Raw genomic sequence first — 22373 nt, forward strand, 5'->3', positions numbered from 1 at the left:
ATGGAAGAGTTTTGAATTTCTGACAGTGAACTCTACTTCTTGGTGAAAAACACCTGCAGACTTGTCACCTGATTTTTGGTGAAAATCCTGCTGATGCTTCCTTTTGGAAAACTAAAATTTCTGTAGTATTAGTTATCAAAAGTGTTGTTAAGTACTGAGGTTTAAATTGTATTCTGATTTTTTTGTTTTTTTAATTTATATACAGTATTTCTTTTCTTTGACAAAAAAAACTGCTGGTAGAAAGAATGAGAGAGAGAAGGTATCAGTGGTCTGTTCAAATTCACAAATCAATTTCACTAGATTACACTGTGTTCCCTATTATTATGCAAATAAGATTCCAATTAAAACAAATATTTGATGTTTAGTTTTCAATTAAAGATTTAGTTGTGCTGCTTTTCCTGTCAGTTTCCATCATTGACATCAATCTCAGACAGGTTTGGTCTTTAGTTTTCCAGGCGAGCATAATTAAAGGGAAACTATCTGAGGAAATCGATTCCCATTATTAAGCAAGTCACAGGTTTCATGCAATATGAGGAAAAGAAAGATCTTTCTGCCTATGGAAAAACATGAACTAGTGCAATATCTTGCAAAAGATATGGAAACACTGGCTATTTCATGAAAAATTAAGAGGGACCATTGTACTGTGGAGGAGGATTTGTGTGTGATTTAGAGCACAGATGGGTTCGTTCAGGTGAAGGTGTATTAAGGAACGTTTCTGTAAGGAAAATTCATCGAGCCGCTGTGTAAATTCCACTGATGAGTATCAACCAGGTTTTTGAAGCTGCTGGTGCCTCTGGAGTCCCAAGAACCTCTGGATCCAGGATCCTCCAGAGGCTTGCAGATGTGCATAAAGCTGTTTTCAGCCACCCTTAACTAATGCCCTTAAGGAGAAATGACTGCAATGGGTTCAGAAAGTCATGAAGACTAATTTTTAAACCCTTTTATTCATCGCTGAGTGCCGTGCTGTATGCAGAATGGTCCAGATGGATGGAGTTCTGGATGGTTGGTGGATTACCACCATGTCCCAACAAGGCTGCAATGTCAGCAAGGAGGTGATGGGATGTTTTGTCATGGTATAAGAAGAAGAACCGTGCCTTCCAAAGGAAAATCATTTTCATGTAAACCAAAGCACCATCCCATGCTGCAAAAAATAACCACTGAGGCCGTAGCTGCTATGGGCATGCAGGGAGAAAAAATCCTGTTTTGGCCACCATCATCCCCTGAGCTCAACCCTACTGAGAACCTGTGGAGAGTCCTGAAAAGGAAGCTCTGTGGAGCGTGGATGTCAGTTTACCTCAAAACAGCAGCTCTGGTAGGCAATCCTGGCATCCTCAATGGAAATACAGGCAGAAACTAAACATGGACTTACAAGTTCAATGGATAAGAGAGTTGATAAGGTGATAGCAAAGAAGGGCTTCTATGTTAAAATGAACTGGATTTGTAAATATGTTTCTGATTGAAATAGCTCTGATTTGAGAGAAAATACCTCCTAATGCAAAAAATACAACAGATTTCTGTTTTTAATCCTTTAGAAATTATTAAGTGTTTTAAAACTCTGTTTGCATAATAATTTGGAACACTGCATTTCAGTTATTTTGCAAATAAATGCCATCGTCATCGTTGGTAATTTTGTACAATAGAATCCAGATTATGATAGAAATTTTGAGGAATAAAAAATCTTATAGACTGCCATTTATATATAGAATATTTAGGAAAAAATTAACAAAAACAGTATATGCATAATAATTTGGAACACAGTGTGTATGTGGTAAAACGGTCTGGACTGCACATGAAGACATAGGCAACATCCCAACATTGCCAGTATCTGTGTGCAACTTAGACATGCAGACTAGTTGAGTTTAGGGGAAATTACTTTTTCACACAGGGCCAGGTAGGTTTGGATTCCCCTTTCTCCCTCAATAAATAAAATCATCATTTAAAAACTTAATTTGGTATTTAGTCTATGGTGAACAGAAAGGCAGAATAGTTTGATAGAACATTTGAAAACTCACAGATATTAGCTAGGGCTGGGCAATTAATCTAAAATTAGATTATATCTCAATATGGCATGCTGTAGTTTTCAAATCGCAGAAGTTGCAGTATTTCTTTAACCTGAAATTTGAGTCAAAATACTGGTTTAAAACTTTTTTTTGCTGCAGAGATGTTGTGCATTACATCATGCAATCATTCAAGACCCAGAATAGTAGAACAGTATAAAAAACATCCTACTTTCTTCATTTTTGTACATTTTTTCTGATTAAATATGAGGATAACATGAAAATGATCATTTATAATGATAATTCATATCCAGTTTGCAATATGATTCAAAATCATCAGATATTTTTTTCAACAATTTTCAGCCCTAGTTTTATCTAATGTTGTGTTGTTGAAATGTATAATGATTTATTGCTTGTGTTTGTTGGAGAATACATAAGAAGAAGAACTTAAGGAATAATCGCATATCAAATTGCAATCGCAATATTAGGGGGAAAAAAAAAAAGCAATTAGATTATTTTCCTAAACCCTTCAGCCCTAATATTAGCTCATTTTCACTTTTCTTCCTCTGGTGAAGACGAGGGTGTGAATGCAACATGAAATCTACTATAAGTTAATGATATTAAGTGTATCCCTGTATTTGTGTTGCACTTCACACTTCATCCTCCTCTGGTTGTAACTTGGTCAAAACCAAAGCTTCAGTAATGACACATTGGTTTTCAGAGAGATATCATCATCATATTTCTAAATCCACAGTGTCAAAACCCTGCACTAAAGCAAAGCAGGGATATCCCTTGTTATGAACCAGTGTGAAACGTGTTCAGCTGCAGACGTTTGGTTTCCACTAGTCTTAATGTTTAATGCAGCACAGTTCTTCATCGTGGTGTTAATAATGAAAATACTCACTGAGGGCAGGAGGTCTGATGTGCTCTAAAAGCTTCAGAAAAACCAGGTCAGTGTGCCGCTTTCTCTCAGGAGGTCTTGGAGAACTGGGTCACAGTCAGGAGCCGTTACACACCAGACTGACACATTAACCTGTCGTCTGCTCTCCACGTGAGTCCTGTGCCTCTGTTCTGCGGAGGAGTTCATTAAAAGATAAATACATCCACAAACATTAGCTTCTCATTCTGAATTAGTCATACAGTAATCAGGAGTCAGATTCACTAACGTCGTCAGTCTGGGGAAACTCTTAAAGTCCTGTTCTAGCTTCAGAGTGGTTCACAAAGTATGCAGTCAGCATGAGCAGTTACAGTAAAGTCCTGTAGTACTTTTTAAATGGTTCTGTGATAGTGAGCTTTGTAAGACCACTTGTGGTTCAGTGGTAGTCAGCCACCCCCAAACTGTACTGTACTGTAAACTGGTGCAAGGTTTTGTCCCCTGCTCCTTCAGTCCACAGTCTGTCCGTGTCTTTGAGTAAGACACTAAACCCTGAACTGGGCATCATGCCCTTGCCAGATAACATGTAATGTACTCTGTTACTTCTTTGTGGTGTTGGGATGGGTTTTAAGAGGCATTTTAATCATAATTCTCATAAAATTTAACATTGTTGTAATGATCACAAGGTTTTCGACTGCTGCTTGATATTTTTGTTTAGTTAAATGGTATTGAGTGTTTCTGTGGTTCTGTGCTGATAAAGGTTTGTCATATTTCCTCTAGAAGTAACCACGACTGCTTGGCGTGTTGTGATGTGTCGTCTCTCTTGTGTGTTTGTGGTCATTTCAGGGGGCCTAAGTCAAAGCACTGCAGTGCCTGTAACAAGTGTGTTGCCAACTTTGACCATCACTGTCGGTGGCTCAACAACTGTGTGGGGAGCAGAAACTACAAGTAAGTCTGTCTTCTTCTTCTGTGCTAATGTTACAGCTGAGCCTGGAGGGGTCATACGAAGAAAAATAAACAAGTTTCTGTGTTTTTGTCTTCTGGGTCTAATTTTGTAAACACCTACATCCATAAGGTTTTAATCGTAATTACAGTACCATTTTTATAGACTGGCCCTACTGGATGGGAAGCAAAATTATTATTGTAGATTCAGTTATTTGGTCTAAACCTGCCTAATTGTTGTTGTTGCGTAAAGGCTTATGTCTTTGGTAATTGTGGTAGTGTTAATTTGTCAGGTTACAAAATTGAAAATGGATTAAATATTGAAAAGCATCTTCTCTAGAACCCCTACTCCACCTCAAACAGACCAGTAATAAACTACTTAACTCAGGTCTTTGCATACAATCACAGAAGATGCTTTTAAAGTAGACCAGTGTCCCAAATCCCATATTTCTGTTGGTAAGCTGTATCACAGTACACACAGTACAGAGCACCTAATTACATCAGGTTAGCACACCTTATTTTTCTGTTATAACAGGCATCAAACATGCAGATCAGAGGACCCACAGTTATCTGATTGCTGATTGGACAGTGCTGTTTAGTCTTAGTGTAGGTCTGCTCTATGTATGGGCCCAAGCCCAATTTAAACCAACATGTTTTCAGTAAGTTGGGTATTATAATTAAAGTTTTGAACTACAGTTCTAAATTGTTTGAATGACAGTAATCTGTCTAGATGAGATGCTGATAAAGCACAGCACAGGAGCATGACCTGTTTATTGTCCATGATAAAGAGCAGGGAGGATGAGTAGTCAGCATGCAGACATCAGTGTGTGCTGAACGCTCAAAGCTTTTTGGAAAGCATCAGTCTGAATCAAATTTCAGTCTGCTCTTCATGGGTGAAAGATTTGCATTGTAACAGCTGATAAATTGAAGTTTTTGTTTCTTTACTTCAACCTATGTGTGTAATTGATGCCGTGCTCCCCCCCTTTCGTGTTACTGTCCGGTCACAGAGTGGAGCAGCCTGGCAGCACCGCTCTTTTACAGCTTTTTCTTCCTCGTGTTAATGGCACACATTTGAATAAATGGTTACATAATGTCTAGCCAATACACTTTGCTTTGACTGCAGTTTTTCATTTAATTCCTTAATTCAAGACCTAAGGAGTCCATCTCCAGGCTGTGCATGGGGTCAGGCCAGTCTCGGGCATGCTCAGAGAATCTAACCTCTACCGTGTATATTCAGTAGTTGTGTGTTTATTCTTTAATTCTTTTCTGTATCCTGCAGGTTGTTCCTCCACAGTGTGGTCTCAGCTCTGTTGGGTGTCTGTCTCGTTCTGATCATAGCCTCCTACATTTTGATTGAATTTTTTCTGGACCCGTCCAAACTCCGCACTGACAAACACTTCCTGGGTAAGTTGTGACTATGCAGCACTTAGACCTGAGAGTCTACTAGTGCTGTATCTAATTATTGAAAAGGGCAACAGGACTTCACTGAGGTACTTGAAAATGTTTCACCTCTCCTCCAAAAGGCCTCTTCAGTTCTAATGTGACTGGGGACAAAGTTGGCCTGCACGGACATACTACAGCTGTAGTTTTTTACATTTTGTCATTGGTTACATATTTTTTTTAATGTCTCTGTTATGTCTATAATTCTGTAATGGTTAAAGTTAACTGTGATCATACAAAACTGCTCCTGTCGTATGAAATTATACATAACATTTATATATAAGCATACACCAAGGGGCGCCAAGGTGTGTGCATCAGATTTGAGGTATACATCAAAAATTATTTTGATAATCAAGGTGAGTATTCAGAATGTAAATAAGGTACACAGAGTGAATACAATAAAATACAGTTTGTCTGGAACCCCTACTGTATTTAGGCCCCTCAAGAAGCCCACTACATCTTCATATCAAGCAAATGATAGCAAGCTACATCTATTTAGAAATATCAGCTCTATAAAGAGTGGATTACTGTGTTGTAAAACGGCACAAGATACATTTTAAAAATTATACATTATTGATTACTTCAAGTAATGCCTTGTCTTGGAACATGTTAAACTATTGAGTTTTACCATTACTGAGCTGATGAGCATGTACTCCTTGCTCAAATTTGGATATGTCCTAGTGTTGACTTTGCTTTTGAAAAGAAATGTGTTAAAATATTCTTCCTCTCTGGCCTAGAGAGGGGCCTCATAATGTTCTTTCTCTGGGGCTTCCAGGTAAAATCACTCCTGCCTTTATCAGAATTAAATTAAACTCTGAGATTAAAACAGGTCTATGATTAGTAAAGGAAAACAGTACATGTCTAAGATCTTTCAAACAAACAAAAGATGGATTTGAATATGAATACATCTCCAGTTTAAGCACTGTGACGCGTGTTATAATAATATCAGTGTAAATGTTGCTTTGTGTCCGTCTCCCTTCAGTGAGGAATGAGACAGGCATGTGGTTTGTGTTCCTGCCGGTGGCTCCGATCAGGTCGACAGCAGCCGTCATTCCCGGTCTGGCTGCTGTCACCATCGCTCTGGGTCTGCTGTCCTTTGTGCTGCTTTGCCACTTGCTCTGCTTCCACATCTACCTGAGTAAGAGACGGCAAATATACATATCTGTCTGTATTCTCTTCCTTTTCTAATCCAGTTTACCTTTTTCATTGGTTATAACTTATTTTCCATTATACTTGAGTAAAAAAATGAAAGTTTTGTCTATATTTTATATCTAAATAATCCTTCAGAAATGACACCATAGACTAGTGAATTAATGCATTTACAGAGAAACTGCAAACATACTCTTCATCAGACTCAAAACACTTAAATTTTAGGTCCTAGTAAACTTCAGAGCTTATTATGTACAGCATTGAAAATCATGAAGGTTTTTAACAGATGTGTTATGTGAAGTGATATCTGACTATTGATAGTGTTTTCTGTAGTAACACTTTGCTTTGCCTGTCTGTGTATTTGTTTTTTTAAATGTTTTAAAGAAATATAAAAAATAAAAAAACAATCAACTTCCATTTCCCCCCTTTCCCACATAAATATCAGAACTCTTATGTATCTATTTATTGGTTTAATTTTGTTTTTCATTATCTATGCTTCCATTAACAGTTAAGCTAAGGCTATTTATTATACCAAAAAGTAGTTACAAAAAAATTAAATACAGAACACTAAGAGAAGCAAAAATTACATGTATGTATCTCATCTGTCAATAAGGCTCCAGTAGATGGCAGCAGAGAAGCTGTGATAAAACACTTATCCTGACCCTGTGCTTGTGTTTGCAGTGTGGAACAGACTCAGCACCTATGAGTACATCGTCCGGCAGCGTCACCGTCAGGACGGGAAAGACCTGAGGAAACCAGGATCAGTGAAGGAGGCTTCAGCGCCGTCAGTGAACGTCATCAAGGTAACTGCTGCTGGCAGCTGTGTTGGCTCTGATATGTCAAGGATTGTTTTTTTTCCTCTGGTTGCCAGTTTTCTCAAGTCCAGAGTTTCAATTTTAGTGTAGAAAGCAGCTCTACTATAGAAGATGGATCTCTGTCAGAATGTATGTAAATTAGTCATGATGTCTTTATAGATATTACATTTACAAAAGGCTGTCATCCTACTTTATTAATGCATCAGGATGTGTTTTCTACAAAAAGAATTTTAAAGTGACAAAAATCAAACAGTTTCAGCACCTGTTTGTTTTGATATGATGATAACAAGAGCAGTCCTAGAAACCCAAAATTTGTTAATTTGTTGTTTCAAATATATTGAAATATCTGGTAACTATCCAATATTGCATTCAAACTCTTGTACACTTTAAACTGTACAAAAAAAACTGGTAGTTGAATGCTTTTTTCCTAAGTTTTGGCCCAAAAACATTAAAACGACTGGAATTATATTAATTTTGAACTCATAGTATCAAGAAAGTACTGAAGTGAAGTGAAATCAGGTGTTCCAATCACTTCCATGGCCACAGGTGTATAAAATCAAGCACCTAGGCATGCAAACTGTTTCTACAAACATTTGGGAAAGAATGGGTCACTCCCAGGAGCTCAGTGAATTCCAGCATGGTACTGTGATTGGTTGCCACCTGTGCAACAAGTCCAGTGGTGAAATTTCCTGGCTCCTAAATATTCCACAGTCAACTGTCAGTGGTATTATAACAAAGTGGAAGTGATTTGGAACAACAGCAACTCAGCCACGAAGTGGTAGGCCACGTAAAATGACGGAGTGGAGTCAGCAGATGCTGAGGCTTATAGTGCGCAGAGGTCACCAACTTTCTGCAGAGAGCTCAAGAACAGTGTGTAGAGGGCTTCATGGAATGGGTTTTCATGGCCAAGCAGCTGCATCCAAGCCATACATCACCAAGTGCAATGCAAAGCTTCGGATGCAGTGGTGTAAAGCACGCTGCCACTGGACTCTAGAGCAGTGGAGACGCATTCTCTGGAGTGACGAATCACGTGCCATCTGGCAATCTGATGGACAAGTCTGGGTTTGGCGGTTGCCAGGAGAACAGTACTTGTCTGACTGCATTGGGCCAAGTGTAAAGTTTGGTGGAGTGGGGATTACGGGGTTGTTTTTCAGGAGCTTGGCTTGCCCCTTAGTTCCAGTGAAAGGAACTCTGAATGCTTCAGCTTACCAAGAAATTTTAGACAATTCCATGCTCCCAACTTTCTGGGAGCAGTTTGGGGATGGCCCCTTCCTGTTCCAACATGACTGTGCACCAGTGCACAAAGCAAGATCCATAAAGACATGGATGAGAGAGTTTGGTGTGGATGAACTTGACTGGCCTGCACAGAGTCCTGACCTAAACCCAATAACCCTGAGCACAAAGGGTGGAACTTGTCATATTAAACCCTATGGATTAAGCATGGGATGTCACTTAAGGCTATATGCGAGTAAAGGCGTGTGAGCGAATACTTTTGGCAATATAGTGTATGTTCATCCCTTTCATCTTCTGACTGTTAACTTTCACAGTCACTAAGGCCAGCGGATATTGTGAAACCAGTAATGTAGTAATTGCAGTCTGTTGTCAGCTCACATAACCGGCAAAAATATCCGGCAAAAACGTCAGCTGGAGTTCTGTGATATTTTCCCGCTCCTTCATTCCTTTTGTGATCAAAGCAGACACATGAAACAGACGACTGTTAATGTGGTGCTTACAGATGCTGTGCAAGAGCGTGCATGGGACCAAAACATCAAACAGGACAGAAATCCATCCAACCCTTTGACACTAGCTGATCCAGCGATGATCAGCCATCATGGCCCCCTGTATGCTCAACAACAAATGATGTATGATAAGGCTGACAGCCAGGGCGTAGCTAGGGTTTTTGGGTCCCCCCCAAAAAAGAATATTACACAGCCTCCCCCCTTTGGCCAAGCAACAAATGTTGCATCATTTTTTACAAATGTGTATGCACTTTGATTTATTTTTGAAGCATAATTTCCCCATTTATGAGCAATATTTTTTACTATGGTTAAACTGAATTTACTTGCATTATTTCACAGCACTGGACTATACTATTTGGACATTTTTAAGAGAGGGGCAGATGCTCCCCAGTATTTATTTCACTCTATTTGATGTAAATTTCAGTCTGTTGACTGATTCATTTTGTCTCTTTTGATTCAATAAAGACACTAATTACTAAGAAAAAATAGATAAAAAACACACTTTTCCCTGCCCCTGCTGACAGCTGACTCCAAACTAGTCTTAGACTCAATAACCACATTAGGGTAGGGGCCAAGACCCTCAAATGCATATGTCTTAAGTAAACTTGAAGCACTAAAATAATTTCAACACTTGCTCATTATTGCTTCAAATATTTAACAACCAAAAAGCAGCTCAGTCCTGTCTGGACTATATAAGATACAAGTATAGTCAATGAATGATGGAAGAAGTAACAAAACTCAATATATTCCTTATGTCTTTATTCAGACAGGACAGGAGAGAGAGTTGAAACCAGGCAGAGAAGGATGAATGACATGTAGGAAAGGAGCCACAGGTCAGATTTGAGTTACTTGGTTCAAGGACAGCAACCTCTGTACATGGAGCACGCACAGATAACCATAATAGGCATAAAAAAATCAAAACCCAGCAGCAAAGGACATAAACAACAAAATAAAACAGAAAAGTCAGTCAACAAATTAAAGTCAGGATAAATTCAGATCATTCCAGTCATTTTTTGTTACTGAGAAAGTGATGAAAACTGGAAGATGAGCTCTAATAACAGTACAAAATGATGTGGCATTTAATCTTTATATCAGTATTTTAAATTGTTAATGTGTCCCTCCTCAGGATGTGAACTACTCAGGGAGTCTGGGTTATACCAACCCTCAGCTGGACATGGAGGAACCTACCACTGTGGCTGTGCAGGGGGAGTCGGAGTAAGTCTCTCTCTGGTTCTGGTTCTGATTGTCTCACTCTGTTAAACATGTCCTTTAAACTGAAGTCAGTCTAGTCCTTCTGATCACTGCTGACATGCTGTTGGAGTCCACTCTCTGAAGTGGTCCAGGTTCAGCCCACGGCCTGCTGTGATTGGCTGAAGCCGACCCACTGGGTCCTGTCACGTTTCAGTAAACAGCCAGCCGCAGTCATTTTTATAACACAATGAGGCTGGAGCGCAGTCGCCATGGACACCGTTTTCTTTGCAGAAAACAAAGTGTGTAAAATGAAATTCTTTGGCCCTGACTTCTAGGAAGCAAACAAAGTGTGTATTGTGTGTGTGTGTGTGTGTTTGAACTGTGGGTGGAGGGAGCTGTGTATTAGTCCAACAGAAGGGCTTCATAAATAACTTCACTAACCGTGGCTGTTTGCCCTGAAGCTGGACCGCTGCTGGTGACGGAGGAAACTTTATTTTTACCTCAGCTCCAGCAGCTGTGAGCATGACAGGAACAAGGGGGATGACAGCGGCGGAAGAAGCCAGCACAAGTTTCAAACTTATTTAATCTTGTGTTTTATTTATTAAGGGGTCAAGTCATTTAACACACATGCTCCCATGTAATTCATTTAAGCAGGGTTAGCTTTAAGCTAGTTTTAATCTGCAGTCCCTTTGTAGAGTGAACTTAAAACACCACAAAATTATAAAACAGCAGCTGTAGAAGACAACTTTAGAACTAGTGACAGAATAGTACATCACAAACATGCTTTCATACAAGCACATATGAATATACCAACAACTAAAGTATGTTGGTAAAAAAACAAAATCAGTCATATTAAGCCAATGATAAGAATTTTGTCTTATTTCAGTAAGTATTTTATAGATTTAGGCTCTTTGTTTACTGTTTTACTGTTGAGTTTTTTTTAAGAGATGCCCTTATCAAATTTCTTGCTGCCTGTGCCGATCATATGCGGTGTTTTATTATAGCAGCTGGTTTAGCGGTTGGTCTGTCTACTTAGCTTTGTAGTGTACTGAGATCTCCTACAGGTGGCAGTGCAACCTCATAAAAGGAGCACAAAAGTGATCCTGATTTGGTCAACAGCATGGCCTTACTGACTTTGTTTAACAGAGCAGAACAAAAAAAACTCTTAAGCAGCAATGCAAACAGTATCACACAGTAAGGACAACTGAATTACACAATGTGGTGATTAAAAAATGTCAAGCCTGTTTAAGAATAGATATTCTAATGCATACAAGGCAAGAAGTCTCAGAACATTGACTCAGATACATTATGTTTACCTAACATGTTAGATAGACTGTATCACAAATCCATTGCATGGATATATTTCACATTTATCTGGGAAACATTACACATAAAGCATGTTAAAAGGGTAGGGCTTAACTATATAAATATTCTTGGAAGGTGATTGGATGCTCATCCCGTCTGTCAAATTAATCACAGGCCAATCACAGGGACTAGACAAAATAAGGTAATGGACATGCCCAGCTCTGGCACTACCCTGAGCTCTACAGGCTAACGCTGCCACAGTGTGAACTGCAGAGCTTCTCTGGAGACCTGGAGATGTACAACATTCTCTGCCAAGACAAGCTTTCAGTGTGTCTCTCTGCTCTTGTTTTAATTAAAAAAAAATGTGACCCAGTTCTGATTACACTGCTGCTTTACTACAGTTATATCTGAGCTAATAGCTTCTATGGCAGCATTGTATACACAGGCAGACCCCCCCCCAATGATGATAACCATAACGGCACAAATGTTGTAGATTAGAGCCAAACTCCATGTCAAAATCCATCGAAAGATGGATCTGCTTTGAAGGGTTAGCATTATGCAGCTAATGCAGATGTTTTGTATTATCAAGAAACAGTTATTATTTAAGTTTCCTACCAAAACCGAAGTAAGTAATTTTAGTAATTTTATTTTCAACTTATTTTCAGCATTTCAACTCATGGTCTCCCTTAGCATTGGCGAGTCTTATAAGTCTTTTTTCATTTTGTACTTAAATAAGTTTATTATTGGAGTGTGCTCATTTTTTGCTTTCTTTGTCTAACTTTAAATGCAACTGTATGTCAGCTTGTTAAGTGAGCTACTTAAGTTTTATTCTGTCAGTTTGGACCCTGATTTCAGTCTGGATTAATACTTTTAACAATCTGGACTTATTACAAAGTTTGGCAAATCTTACCACAGCTGTTTTGAGAACAGGAGGATGACTGATCCACAGAAGCTGCAGGGCATGGCGGGACTTTTTATCCAGACAGTCAGAAGTGCTGTTCCTTAATTTTATTTGATTCACAATGCTGACGTTCTAATACTAATTGACTGACCATTCATTTTGTCTTTTAAAACATACTATACTGCACACATAGTGCTTCTTTCAGCTGCAGACATCAGATCATTAATCAGTTCCCAATCAATCTGAGCATCTCTAGCTATTTTATTATAATGTTGTGTGTTTGTTCTAATGTTGTGAGCCAATCAGATAGTTTGATCCTCTGAGTTTGACATGTGTTTAACCTTAATGTTTTGCCTTTCAGATTCCTGGCTAATGGCAGAGTGAGGACAGTTTCCAGTCCTGTAATGGAGGAAGAACCTCTGCCCAATGTCTCTACAGAGCTGAAAGCAGCAGCACATACACACCGACGCACACAGGTAAACATTTCTAAACTCTCAGACTGTGAAATCAATTTCATTGGTTGATGAGGATAACCGATGAGCTCATTTTGAATTGGTGATGTTAGCTGCTGAGGAAGATGAAGACACATTAAGGCATGACCCCTCACTCTTTGCTTGAAGAATGGACAAAATGATGAGAATATTAGTGTTGTTGTTACCTGTATGGAAATAGTCTGCCACAGAGCCAAGCATGTTTCCACAGCGGACATGTTCCTGTGACTTTAGATATCATCCAATACTTTATACAGTGTAGTGTTCAGGTGAAGTCATGCATGAAACATGTTTTGAGCCTGAAGCGAGTGCTATCCCACCTGTGTGCACTCAGAGCTCAGAACAACAAACACAGAGGGAGTCTAATTTCATAACCTTATCACTTAATAAATTCAGTCAGAATATCTCTGAATCCTGCTACTAAAATAAAATAATGTTGCATGGGCACAGATGGCCTAGTGGTTTAAGGTGTACCCCATGTGAGTGAGCGGCCCGGGTTTGAGTCCAGCCTGTGACACCATTTCCCACATGTCTCTCCCCCACTTTCCCATCCTTATTTCTGTCATCTTCTATTTATAAAGGTATAAAAAGCCCAAAAATATATCTTAAAAAATAACAGTGTTTCATATTTTACCTTAAATGTGTCTGAAGCAGATATGAAAGTATTTAACAAAATAAAACAATCTTCAGATTATGAAAAGCAAAAGAAAAAAGCTTTTTCCTCCATCCAAAGAAGAAAGAATCTTTTATTTGCTGAGCCCAACAAATGTGAAGCATATTTCTGTGTGGGCGAACAAAGTTTGAACAGCATCTAATCTAACATATTTGTTTTGTTTTTACAGAAAAAGAAGAAGAAAGTTCGGAAAGTTCCAGCAGAGGTGACCAGAGAGCGCTGCCCAAGTACAGCCCCGCCCCCAGGTACATAAACGATCATAATCCCACATAAACACAAATGTTGTTTTTATTAACGAGTGAGAATGCTCACAGACTTAATGCTGAAGTTCTGCAAACAGGTACTTACTTTAAACTTGCCCTGAAACTACACAGATGTCTTTATATCCACGTGTTCTCTTCAGAAACGAGCAGTGAACACTAAGTATCTCCTTAATTAGTTGCACAGCTACTACTAAAACAAATAAAGGACACAAGTCTGAAGGGGATAATAACTAAATACCATCACAGTCACATGAATGAAACCAACGTCATACAGATTTCTCTCCAAAATAAAACAAAAACCCTTTTGATTTAGGCCCAACCCAGGCTGAAAAACACTAAAAAAACTGATTCTGCAGTTCTTTGTCATTGTAGGGAAATTTATTTATTATTTTATCACAATTGTTGAGTTTTATCGTCATAATGTTTCTCATACAGTCAGCTGTATAGTTAACTGTATACACCAAAGCCTGCTGTTGTGTGATTGGTTGATTCAGGTAAGACTACAAGGTACTGGTTTATGTCAGTGCATTTGCTAAAGTAGATGGCTGAGGGGTAACACCAGAGAACTTATATTATTTATTTTTCATTACAGGAACACTGCAGCTTTTGTTTGATTAGATTTGCAAAGACCTGGAGTCTTTTTAACCTTGCAAAGCAGATGGATACACCCGTTTCCTTGTTTCTCACTGGCAAATCCATCTTGCAAAGCTCCCGTCTGAACTCAGCGTCGAGGGGCAGTACTTTCAGGTGCGACAGAGTCGGGACGTAAGCAAGCAGTAACAAGAGGCTGGTGCAAAAATGGCGGAAGAGATTAGCGTAGATGCTGCTAAAGCATCAGTTTTATCAGAGCTTGACGACATTTCCTCATTAAAAGAAGAACAAAGAACAGCAGTGAGTTGTTTCTTTTTAAAAAACAACAAAAGTCGTGTACTGACATGTCTACAGTCACCATAGTTCGCGTTATTCTTCGGTAGCTACGCACGATCAGCTCAGTAGTGGCTACATCGCATGTTTTGTTGCTCTGATTGGCCTGTATATATATGACAGACAGGTTCATCCAATCACACTGCGAGTTTTTTTCAAATTCTCTGTCCTTTCCCAAACACTTAGTATTGAAGGTTTACCAGATGGATGTGTGAAACAAATCCATCTTGGGTGTCAGGTTAGCTCCAAATGTTTTCTAATGGTGAAAGGTCTGGACTGCAGGCAGACCAGATCAGCATCTGGACTCTTCTATTGTGACGCCATGTTGTTGTGATGGATGTGGAAATGCAAGACCTTCCCTGAAAGAGACATTACCTAATGGGGTGCATGTGTTGCTTTGAAACCTCTTTCTACTTTTCACCATTGATCATTCTTTTCCAGAAATGCTAGCTTATCATGCCATAGGCTATAATGCAACCCCATACCATCAGAGATTAGGGCTTTTTAAACTGTGTGCTGATGGTCCTTCTTCTAAAATAATTTCAAATTCTGATTAATCTGACCACAGAACAATTTTCCATCTTGTCTCTGTCCATTTTGAGTGAGCTTTTGCCAAGATAAGACAGTGTTTCTGGATCATGTTCACATGTAGCTTCTCTTTACGTTTACCTTACATTTGTGGATGGCACAGACAGACAGTGATAAAAGTGTTCTTAGCCCCTTCTGGGGTCTAGCACAGAATTATGCCTGTTTTTTTATGCAGTGCCTCCTGAGGGCTCAAGACCAGGAGCATCCAATATTGACCTTCAGCCTTGGCCCTTGTGCACAGAGATTTCTCCAGATCCTCAGAATCCTTTGATAATGTTTATACTGTAGATGGTGAGATATTTGTAATGTCTTGTCTTTGAAATTTTATGCAAAAGGATAATTTTTTGAAATTGTTTCACAGTTTTTAGACAGCTTATTGCAGATTGGTGAACCTCTGCCTATCTCTCTGAAATACCCAGTCATGTTAGTGATGTGTTGCCAATGAACATGATTAGCTGCAAAATGATCCTCCAGCTGTTTTTGATTTGTACCACTTACTTTTCCAACCTTTTGTTGCCCTGTCCCTACTATTTTTAGATGTTTTCCTGCCATCAAATTAAAAATGAGCTCCTGAAATGTTAAAACGTCACAGTGTCAACATCTGATATGTTGTTTATGTTCTATTGTGAATAAAATGTGGGTTTCTGAGATTTGTATATCAATGAGTACTGATTTTATTTCCTGTCCATAGAGCACTCAGACTTTTTGGATTTGGGGTAGTTCGTCCATAATCTAAAATATCTCCTAAAGATGAGAAAATGTCATCTGACTTTGTGTCGGTTTGTTGTTTTCCAGTTGAGCCCAGCAGCATGTCTGCAGTGTCCCTGGGTCAGCGACTTCCTTTCCCATCGTTCCCTCTGCGGGCCACCTTGCCCCCTCTGGCCCCACCCGTGGCCCCTGTCCAGGCAGCAGCTCCTCCTGCTGAGTACCACTCGGACTCTGCAGAGTCTCTGGAGGAGATCCCGGTGGCCTTGGCCAAACTGGGTTCTTCGTCTTCTAGAGAGGCCTCCACATCTTCACACAGAGCTGGCCCCGCGTTCCCCCTACCCTCCCCCCAACCAAGGACTAAGAGGAAGACCTCCTCCCGTGCTAATAAGACCGCCACAGAGCTGAGGTTTGAGATGTCCTCCACCCACCCTCCCACAGTGTTTGTTAGCCGAGCTAGCGGAGAGGCCTCAGGGCCCCGAGAGGAGGGCCTCAGTCTAAGCAGAAGGCAGACCGGATCCAGACCGGCGTCTCGAACCTCACTGGCTTCCTGGATGGAGGTTTAACCTTAAACAGACTCTTTATTGAAACTTCTCCCACTCTTTAACTTTGTACAATCACAGGCGATCTGCAGCCTCGCACAATAATCTGTGTTTGTTTTTGTTTTGTATGTTTTGTATCTCTGTGATTATTTAATGTTTATGATGTCGCTTTTATGTTGAATGCCAAAGGTGAGATCATGTTTGTGCACAATCTTTTTAAATGAAGGAAAACTTTCACCCCTGAGAATTCACTTTTTACTGCACCAAACTCTTTGTGGGTGTTTTGTGCCTCCAGGTCCCCCATCACTGATGTTTTCACCGTTTCCCAGTCAACAGTTCCCCTGATGTGTACTCCTGTCTCCATGGTCACCCTGCTCTACAGAGACAGAGTGATATCACTTCCTGTCCAGCAGCTCCTGATCCAGAGTTGCTCATTCATGCTAATGTTAATGGTGATGTGTGATGCTGGCTCACATTTGTACAACTACAAGAAGACAAATATTAATATAACATTTGATTAACCTGATTTTACAGTAAAATATATGAATACACCACTCTTTTGAACAGATTTTTCCTTTATTCAGGATTATCACCGAAAAATCTCTATTTCAGAGGTTTTTACAATGTTTTTATAAGACAAGTTAACATTTATGTTTAGACCTTATATAGGCTGTTAACATAAACATCTTAGAAGACACAATTTGTTTTGGAATTTTTTATGTTTTTTCTTTTAAGTGTTGAAAGACTAAAAAAAATTGGAGATGCAGTGGCATTTTTCCAAAATCATTTTGCAGTAGTGGTAGAAATCCCCTCTTAGCAAAAACGCGTTTTCAACAAAATCATAAATACAGCACTTTATGAGCGGCGTGATGTTGACAAGGTTTAGAGACAATGGAGCAGTCAGAAGCTTTCTTAATAGAGGGTGGAAAAGATTTTAAATGTTCAAGTAGTAAACCCTCAACATGCCATGTAGAATGAGCGGCTCGATCCCTAGCACCTGTCAGTTGGACATGGAGACATTGGTTTAAAACCTTTACTTTTCGGCCGGTCATGAACTGTTTTTTCAACTTTCCTTTTATGAAGTGCTGTTTTAGTTTTTCTCCAGATGTAATGGGACACATGCCCTCCAGAAAGTTCCACTTTTGTCTGGTCTGTCCACAGAATATTTTTCCAAAAGCTTTGGGGATCATCAGGATGTTAAGTCAAACGTGAGATACGACTTTGTGTTCTTTTTGATCAACAGCGGTTTTGGCCTTGGAACTCTCCCATGGATGCCATTTTTGCCCGGTCTCTTTTTTATTGTTGAGTCATGAACCCTGACCTTAACTGAGTCAAATGAGGCCAGCAGGTCTTGAGATGTTCTGGGTTCTTTTGTGACGTCCTGGATGAGTCGACAATGAGCTCTTGGAGTCATTCTGGTTGGCCGGACACTCTTCAGGCCCTGTCCACACGGATACGAACTCAGGAGTATATGCCAAAGTTTTTTTTCATATCGGCATTTCATCTGCATGGAAACAGCGTTTTGGGGGGCCGTAAACATTACTTTTTGAAACTGGGTCCCAGAGTGAACAAATCTGTAAACGCTTACTGTATCATCTCCATGTGGAAGGCCAACCTCATCTTTCTTGAAATGATTACATCACACAGCATAGCCCACTTAGGCCACATGTGTGTGTCAAAGCAAAACAACAATGGTGCATTACAGGGCTGTGTTCGTGCTACAGGAGCTACTAAGCTCATTCTGGCTTTTACAGCAAAATCTGATGTTTCTTTAGCACCACTGAGAATAGGACATACCAGATGTTCTTAAATCCACCATGGAGAACAACCACAAGGGCAACGCGGAGAAAGTTTGTGGCAGTTTTCAGTAGTCTTCTCTCTTTTGGTGCATTTCCATGGCAGCGTTACAGCGCCACTTACAGGCTTGGCATATGTACTGCAGCGTTTTCAGTTGTTTTCAATGGTTCTCTGCTTACACGGACATTTCCTGAAATAATCCTGTATTTACAGAAATTTTTCCAAAACGAAACGGAAATATATTGTTCTGTCTCCATGTGGACAAGGCCTCAAAAGGTTCATCACTGTTCATTATCCACCATTATCTGCAAATAAAGTTTTCTTTATTTGCAGATAATGGCTCTCACTGTGGTTGGCTGGAGTCCAAAAGCCATACATGTATTTGTAACCCTTTCCAGAATGATAGATGTCAAACTTTGCTTCCTATCTGGTCTTGAATTTCTTTAGATGACGACATTGTGTTGCTTTTTTGTGATCTTTTAGCTGACTTCATTTTGTCAGACAGGTTCTATTTAAGGGATTTCTTGTTCTGGAAGCAATCAGGCCTGAGTCAGTTTACCTAAAATGGTCAAGACTTGAGCTTGCATAGTATGCCTACTTTTCTAGCCATCTAATCAAAGTGCTTTTTTTCAGTGCAGGTCACACTTAAACGTTCACTCCTCATTCACACTGTTGGCTGACGCTGCTAGGTATATTACCCATGAGTTTGAACTAATCCTATTCATACACATCCACATACAACTGACGAAGAAGTGGGAGCAATTTGGGATTAAGTTTCAAGGACACATCAACATGTGACTGCAGGAGCTGGGAATTGAACCTCTGACCTGCTGGCTGAGAGATGGCTGACTACCAAAAAGAAGAGTGATGACATATTTTTGGAGGAAAAGGAATACCCAAATGTTCAGGAAATTTAAGTTTTTGCAGTGCAGAGACTTCGTAGTTTGCCACTGCCTTGACTGTTTTTTTTTTTTTTTTTTCTGATGCTTTGAGTGTTACATAAACAAATATGGATCAATGCTGACCATTCATGAGGAAAACAAGGTCACACCAGGTCAGCTGAGGTCTGTGCTGCAGCATGTAGTCATAGTCCAAATATTACATCACATTTATTATCAGCACCAGGTCGTGCTTTTTTAAGCATGTTATTGTGTGTGTGAATGTTTAAATGTGCGGTTGCATGCCTTTATTTATCTGGGATGTGAAGAGAAGTTGCCCCGGCAACAAGTCACGACAACATCATAACAACGTCAATCAAAAGGGAACGTCTCTCTCACACACACTTGAACACACTCTACAGAGCTCGTTTCTATTGGGAGGGTGAGAGCTTTTTCAGTGTCTCTCCCGATACATGCGGCTGGGTCTATTTCCTGGAAACGGCACTAAACAAGAGTGAACTCCGAGAAGATTCTGGTGTTTTATAACTGACCAGCAGCTCACTGATGCTTCTGACCGTCACGTGACCGTCTCCCTGGAGACGCTAACACCCCAAACAACATTATGTCACCCTGAAGTCCTCCTACACTGACAGCTGCTTCCTGTTTACAGAAGCTCTGACATGAGGTCACATCCTGCCCCGTCCTCTGAGAAGGAGAGGGTGAGTTTTTAAACAATCATATCATTTAGTTCATCATAACTCATTACGCAGACCACAAAAAAGACACAAACATGTATGATATAAGTGAATGAGAGTTCCCACTTTATATAAATGATGTGCAATAATACCTCGTGTTCTTTAGGCCTGAGTTTAACTTATCCAGATCATTAAAAAGTAATCACAACACTACCAGTAAGGTCAATGTAAACAGATCCCTGGGACCTCACACTCCAAGGGGCCTCTAACTATAGTTGAGATAGTTAGACATAAAGAATGAGGTATACCTATAAGTACAGTCAGTGATTAAAATCCTTAATTTAAATGTAAATAACATGCAAAGAGCAAATTAATGGGATCCAAATACATCTTTTTTACGTACAAAACAGTCGAGTGGAAGGCCCCTGTTCCAAACAGCAAAGCTCTTCAAAAAGCAAATTACAGTTAAGAAGATCCCTTGATCCATTTTAAAATCTTGATCTGGTGGACAACTGTGAGCCAGTGACACTCAATACATGGCTCTAGAGCCACATGTGGCCCTTTTGTGATGATTATTGGCTCTTTTTTGTCTTAATTTTAAATCTTATTCTTCTAAACTTTGACCTCAGAAATTTAGCATTGCAAGTTACATTAACCAGTTTGTTTCCCATATTTATACACTAGGTTTTAATGGTCAAACTTAACTGTCAAACTTTATTTTTGCCTTTTTTAACATTTTTTGCCACTTTTAATCAATTTCTGCTGCTTTTAGCCCATTTTTAACATTTCTTTTAGCCACTTTTTTGACCATTTTTGCCACTTTTATCCCATTTTTGCCCCTTTTCATCAGTTTAAACCACCTTTATCCTGCTTCTTTGCAATTGATTTGCCGATTAAAGCAGTTTGTTTTTTTTGCCATTAAATGCCACTTTTCCTCCTTTTCCCTACCTTTTTACAGCTTTTTTGCCCATTTTTATCACTTTTCACCATTTGGATTGTGGCTCTTGCATTGGCATTTTTCAACAGTTTGGCTCTTTGGTTGAGCAGGGTTGAGAAACACTGGTGTGAGCTAATAGGGCATGAGACTGAAGGAAAATGTCTGATAGCTATTCCCCCTAAACAAGTACATACTTCTTTATTTTTGAAGTTCCAACAGGCCATTGAATTAACACTAGTTGAAATGTAATGATATGCTGAGTTTGAGTTATGATGTTTTTCTATGAGGTAATAAGGTACCGTTGACTATTTGGGATTTTGTATTTCAGATTTCTGTCTAGCAGTGAGCTTCAGCTGGTGGCCCGAGGGAAACATCAGGCCCCCCCTTATGTTTCTATGCAGCCCCAGGACATTATCAAATTAAGAAAATGTGCACATGCAGGAAAAAATATGTTGTATTATTGTTGTATTTTGGGTATCTTTTTTTTTAACCCTTAGAGCTCACAGCTGTTTTTTCACCACCATGTCTAGTCTGGACTTTTTGTCTTATAAAGCTTGTAAAACGTCAACCCTGTGGTGCACAGTCAAGCTCTAAACATCCTTTATTTTTTTCAGGACAACCTGGACTTTAAGAATACATCTACAGCAGTAATTTAAATTGAATTTTAAAAACATTATGGGGCTCTAAAGACAGATGAAAAAAATGTAAAACTCAGATTCTTTTTGATAACACAAAGTAAACAATAGTGACTAAGCCTTTTCTTTGCACAGACTTGTTCTCCCATCTCTTGGGGACAAAACAGAGAAAAAAAATAAACATTCTGTGAGTAATGGTTGTCAGAATATCTATTTATATACAAAAAACAGTCCATGCACTTTCTGCAGTCAGATTAAATTGTATGGAAGCCTATAGAGCTCAAAATTCAAATGAAAAATCTAATTGAACATAAACATACATTAACAGAAATGCTTTTAAATTTTCCAAAAACGGATGCATTTTTGACTCATAGATAAAATTAAAATTCAGTTACTCTACTTCATTTTAATTTTCATCTTTAAATGTACAATTTTTTTACTTTCCATTTTTCTGAAAATGCTCTGCTTTAATGCCCTCATCGTTTAAACAGAAATGGCTCTTTATTAAATAAAAAGACAATGACAGAAATGCTTTTCCATTTTCAAAATTTGTGTGCATTTTGTGAATTATTAATAAAATATTCACTTATTCCCTTTTTGTTTTAATTTTCATCTTCACTTTGCTCAGTGTTTGACATTATTCAAATAAAAACAGAAAAAGATCATTTTTAATCGAGGTTCAGTTTTCTGAAAATGCTTGAATGCCTTCATTATTGGAGAGAAAATGGCTCTTTAATAAATCAAAGGTGTTGACAAAAATGCTACCCAAATACAATGATAAAATAAAACGTCCTTTTTCTGTTTTTATTTGAATTATGTTGGGAAAATTGCATGTTTAAAGATGAAAGTTGAATTTAAATTGAGTAACTATATTTTGATTTTATTAATGAGT

General features: G+C 39.0%; 1 protein-coding gene across 1 annotated transcript in view; it reads left to right on the forward strand.

Annotated features, from left to right (window-relative positions):
• The window catches only part of zdhhc1 (zinc finger DHHC-type containing 1), a 29788-nt gene extending 12701 nt beyond the window's left edge, over positions 1 to 17087 (forward strand). The window contains exons 4-11 of the mRNA XM_041798901.1: positions 3718 to 3819; positions 5093 to 5217; positions 6236 to 6391; positions 7084 to 7205; positions 10083 to 10171; positions 12715 to 12829; positions 13687 to 13762; positions 16088 to 17087. Coding sequence (XP_041654835.1) covers positions 3718 to 3819; positions 5093 to 5217; positions 6236 to 6391; positions 7084 to 7205; positions 10083 to 10171; positions 12715 to 12829; positions 13687 to 13762; positions 16088 to 16563 — 1261 coding nt within the window. The 3' untranslated portion in view covers positions 16564 to 17087. The remainder of the gene's footprint in view (positions 1 to 3717; positions 3820 to 5092; positions 5218 to 6235; positions 6392 to 7083; positions 7206 to 10082; positions 10172 to 12714; positions 12830 to 13686; positions 13763 to 16087) is intronic.
• The last annotated feature ends 5286 nt before the right edge of the window (positions 17088 to 22373 follow it).

This window comes from Cheilinus undulatus, linkage group 1 (assembly GCF_018320785.1).
Source record: "Cheilinus undulatus linkage group 1, ASM1832078v1, whole genome shotgun sequence".
Taxonomy (NCBI): domain Eukaryota; kingdom Metazoa; phylum Chordata; class Actinopteri; order Labriformes; family Labridae; genus Cheilinus; species Cheilinus undulatus.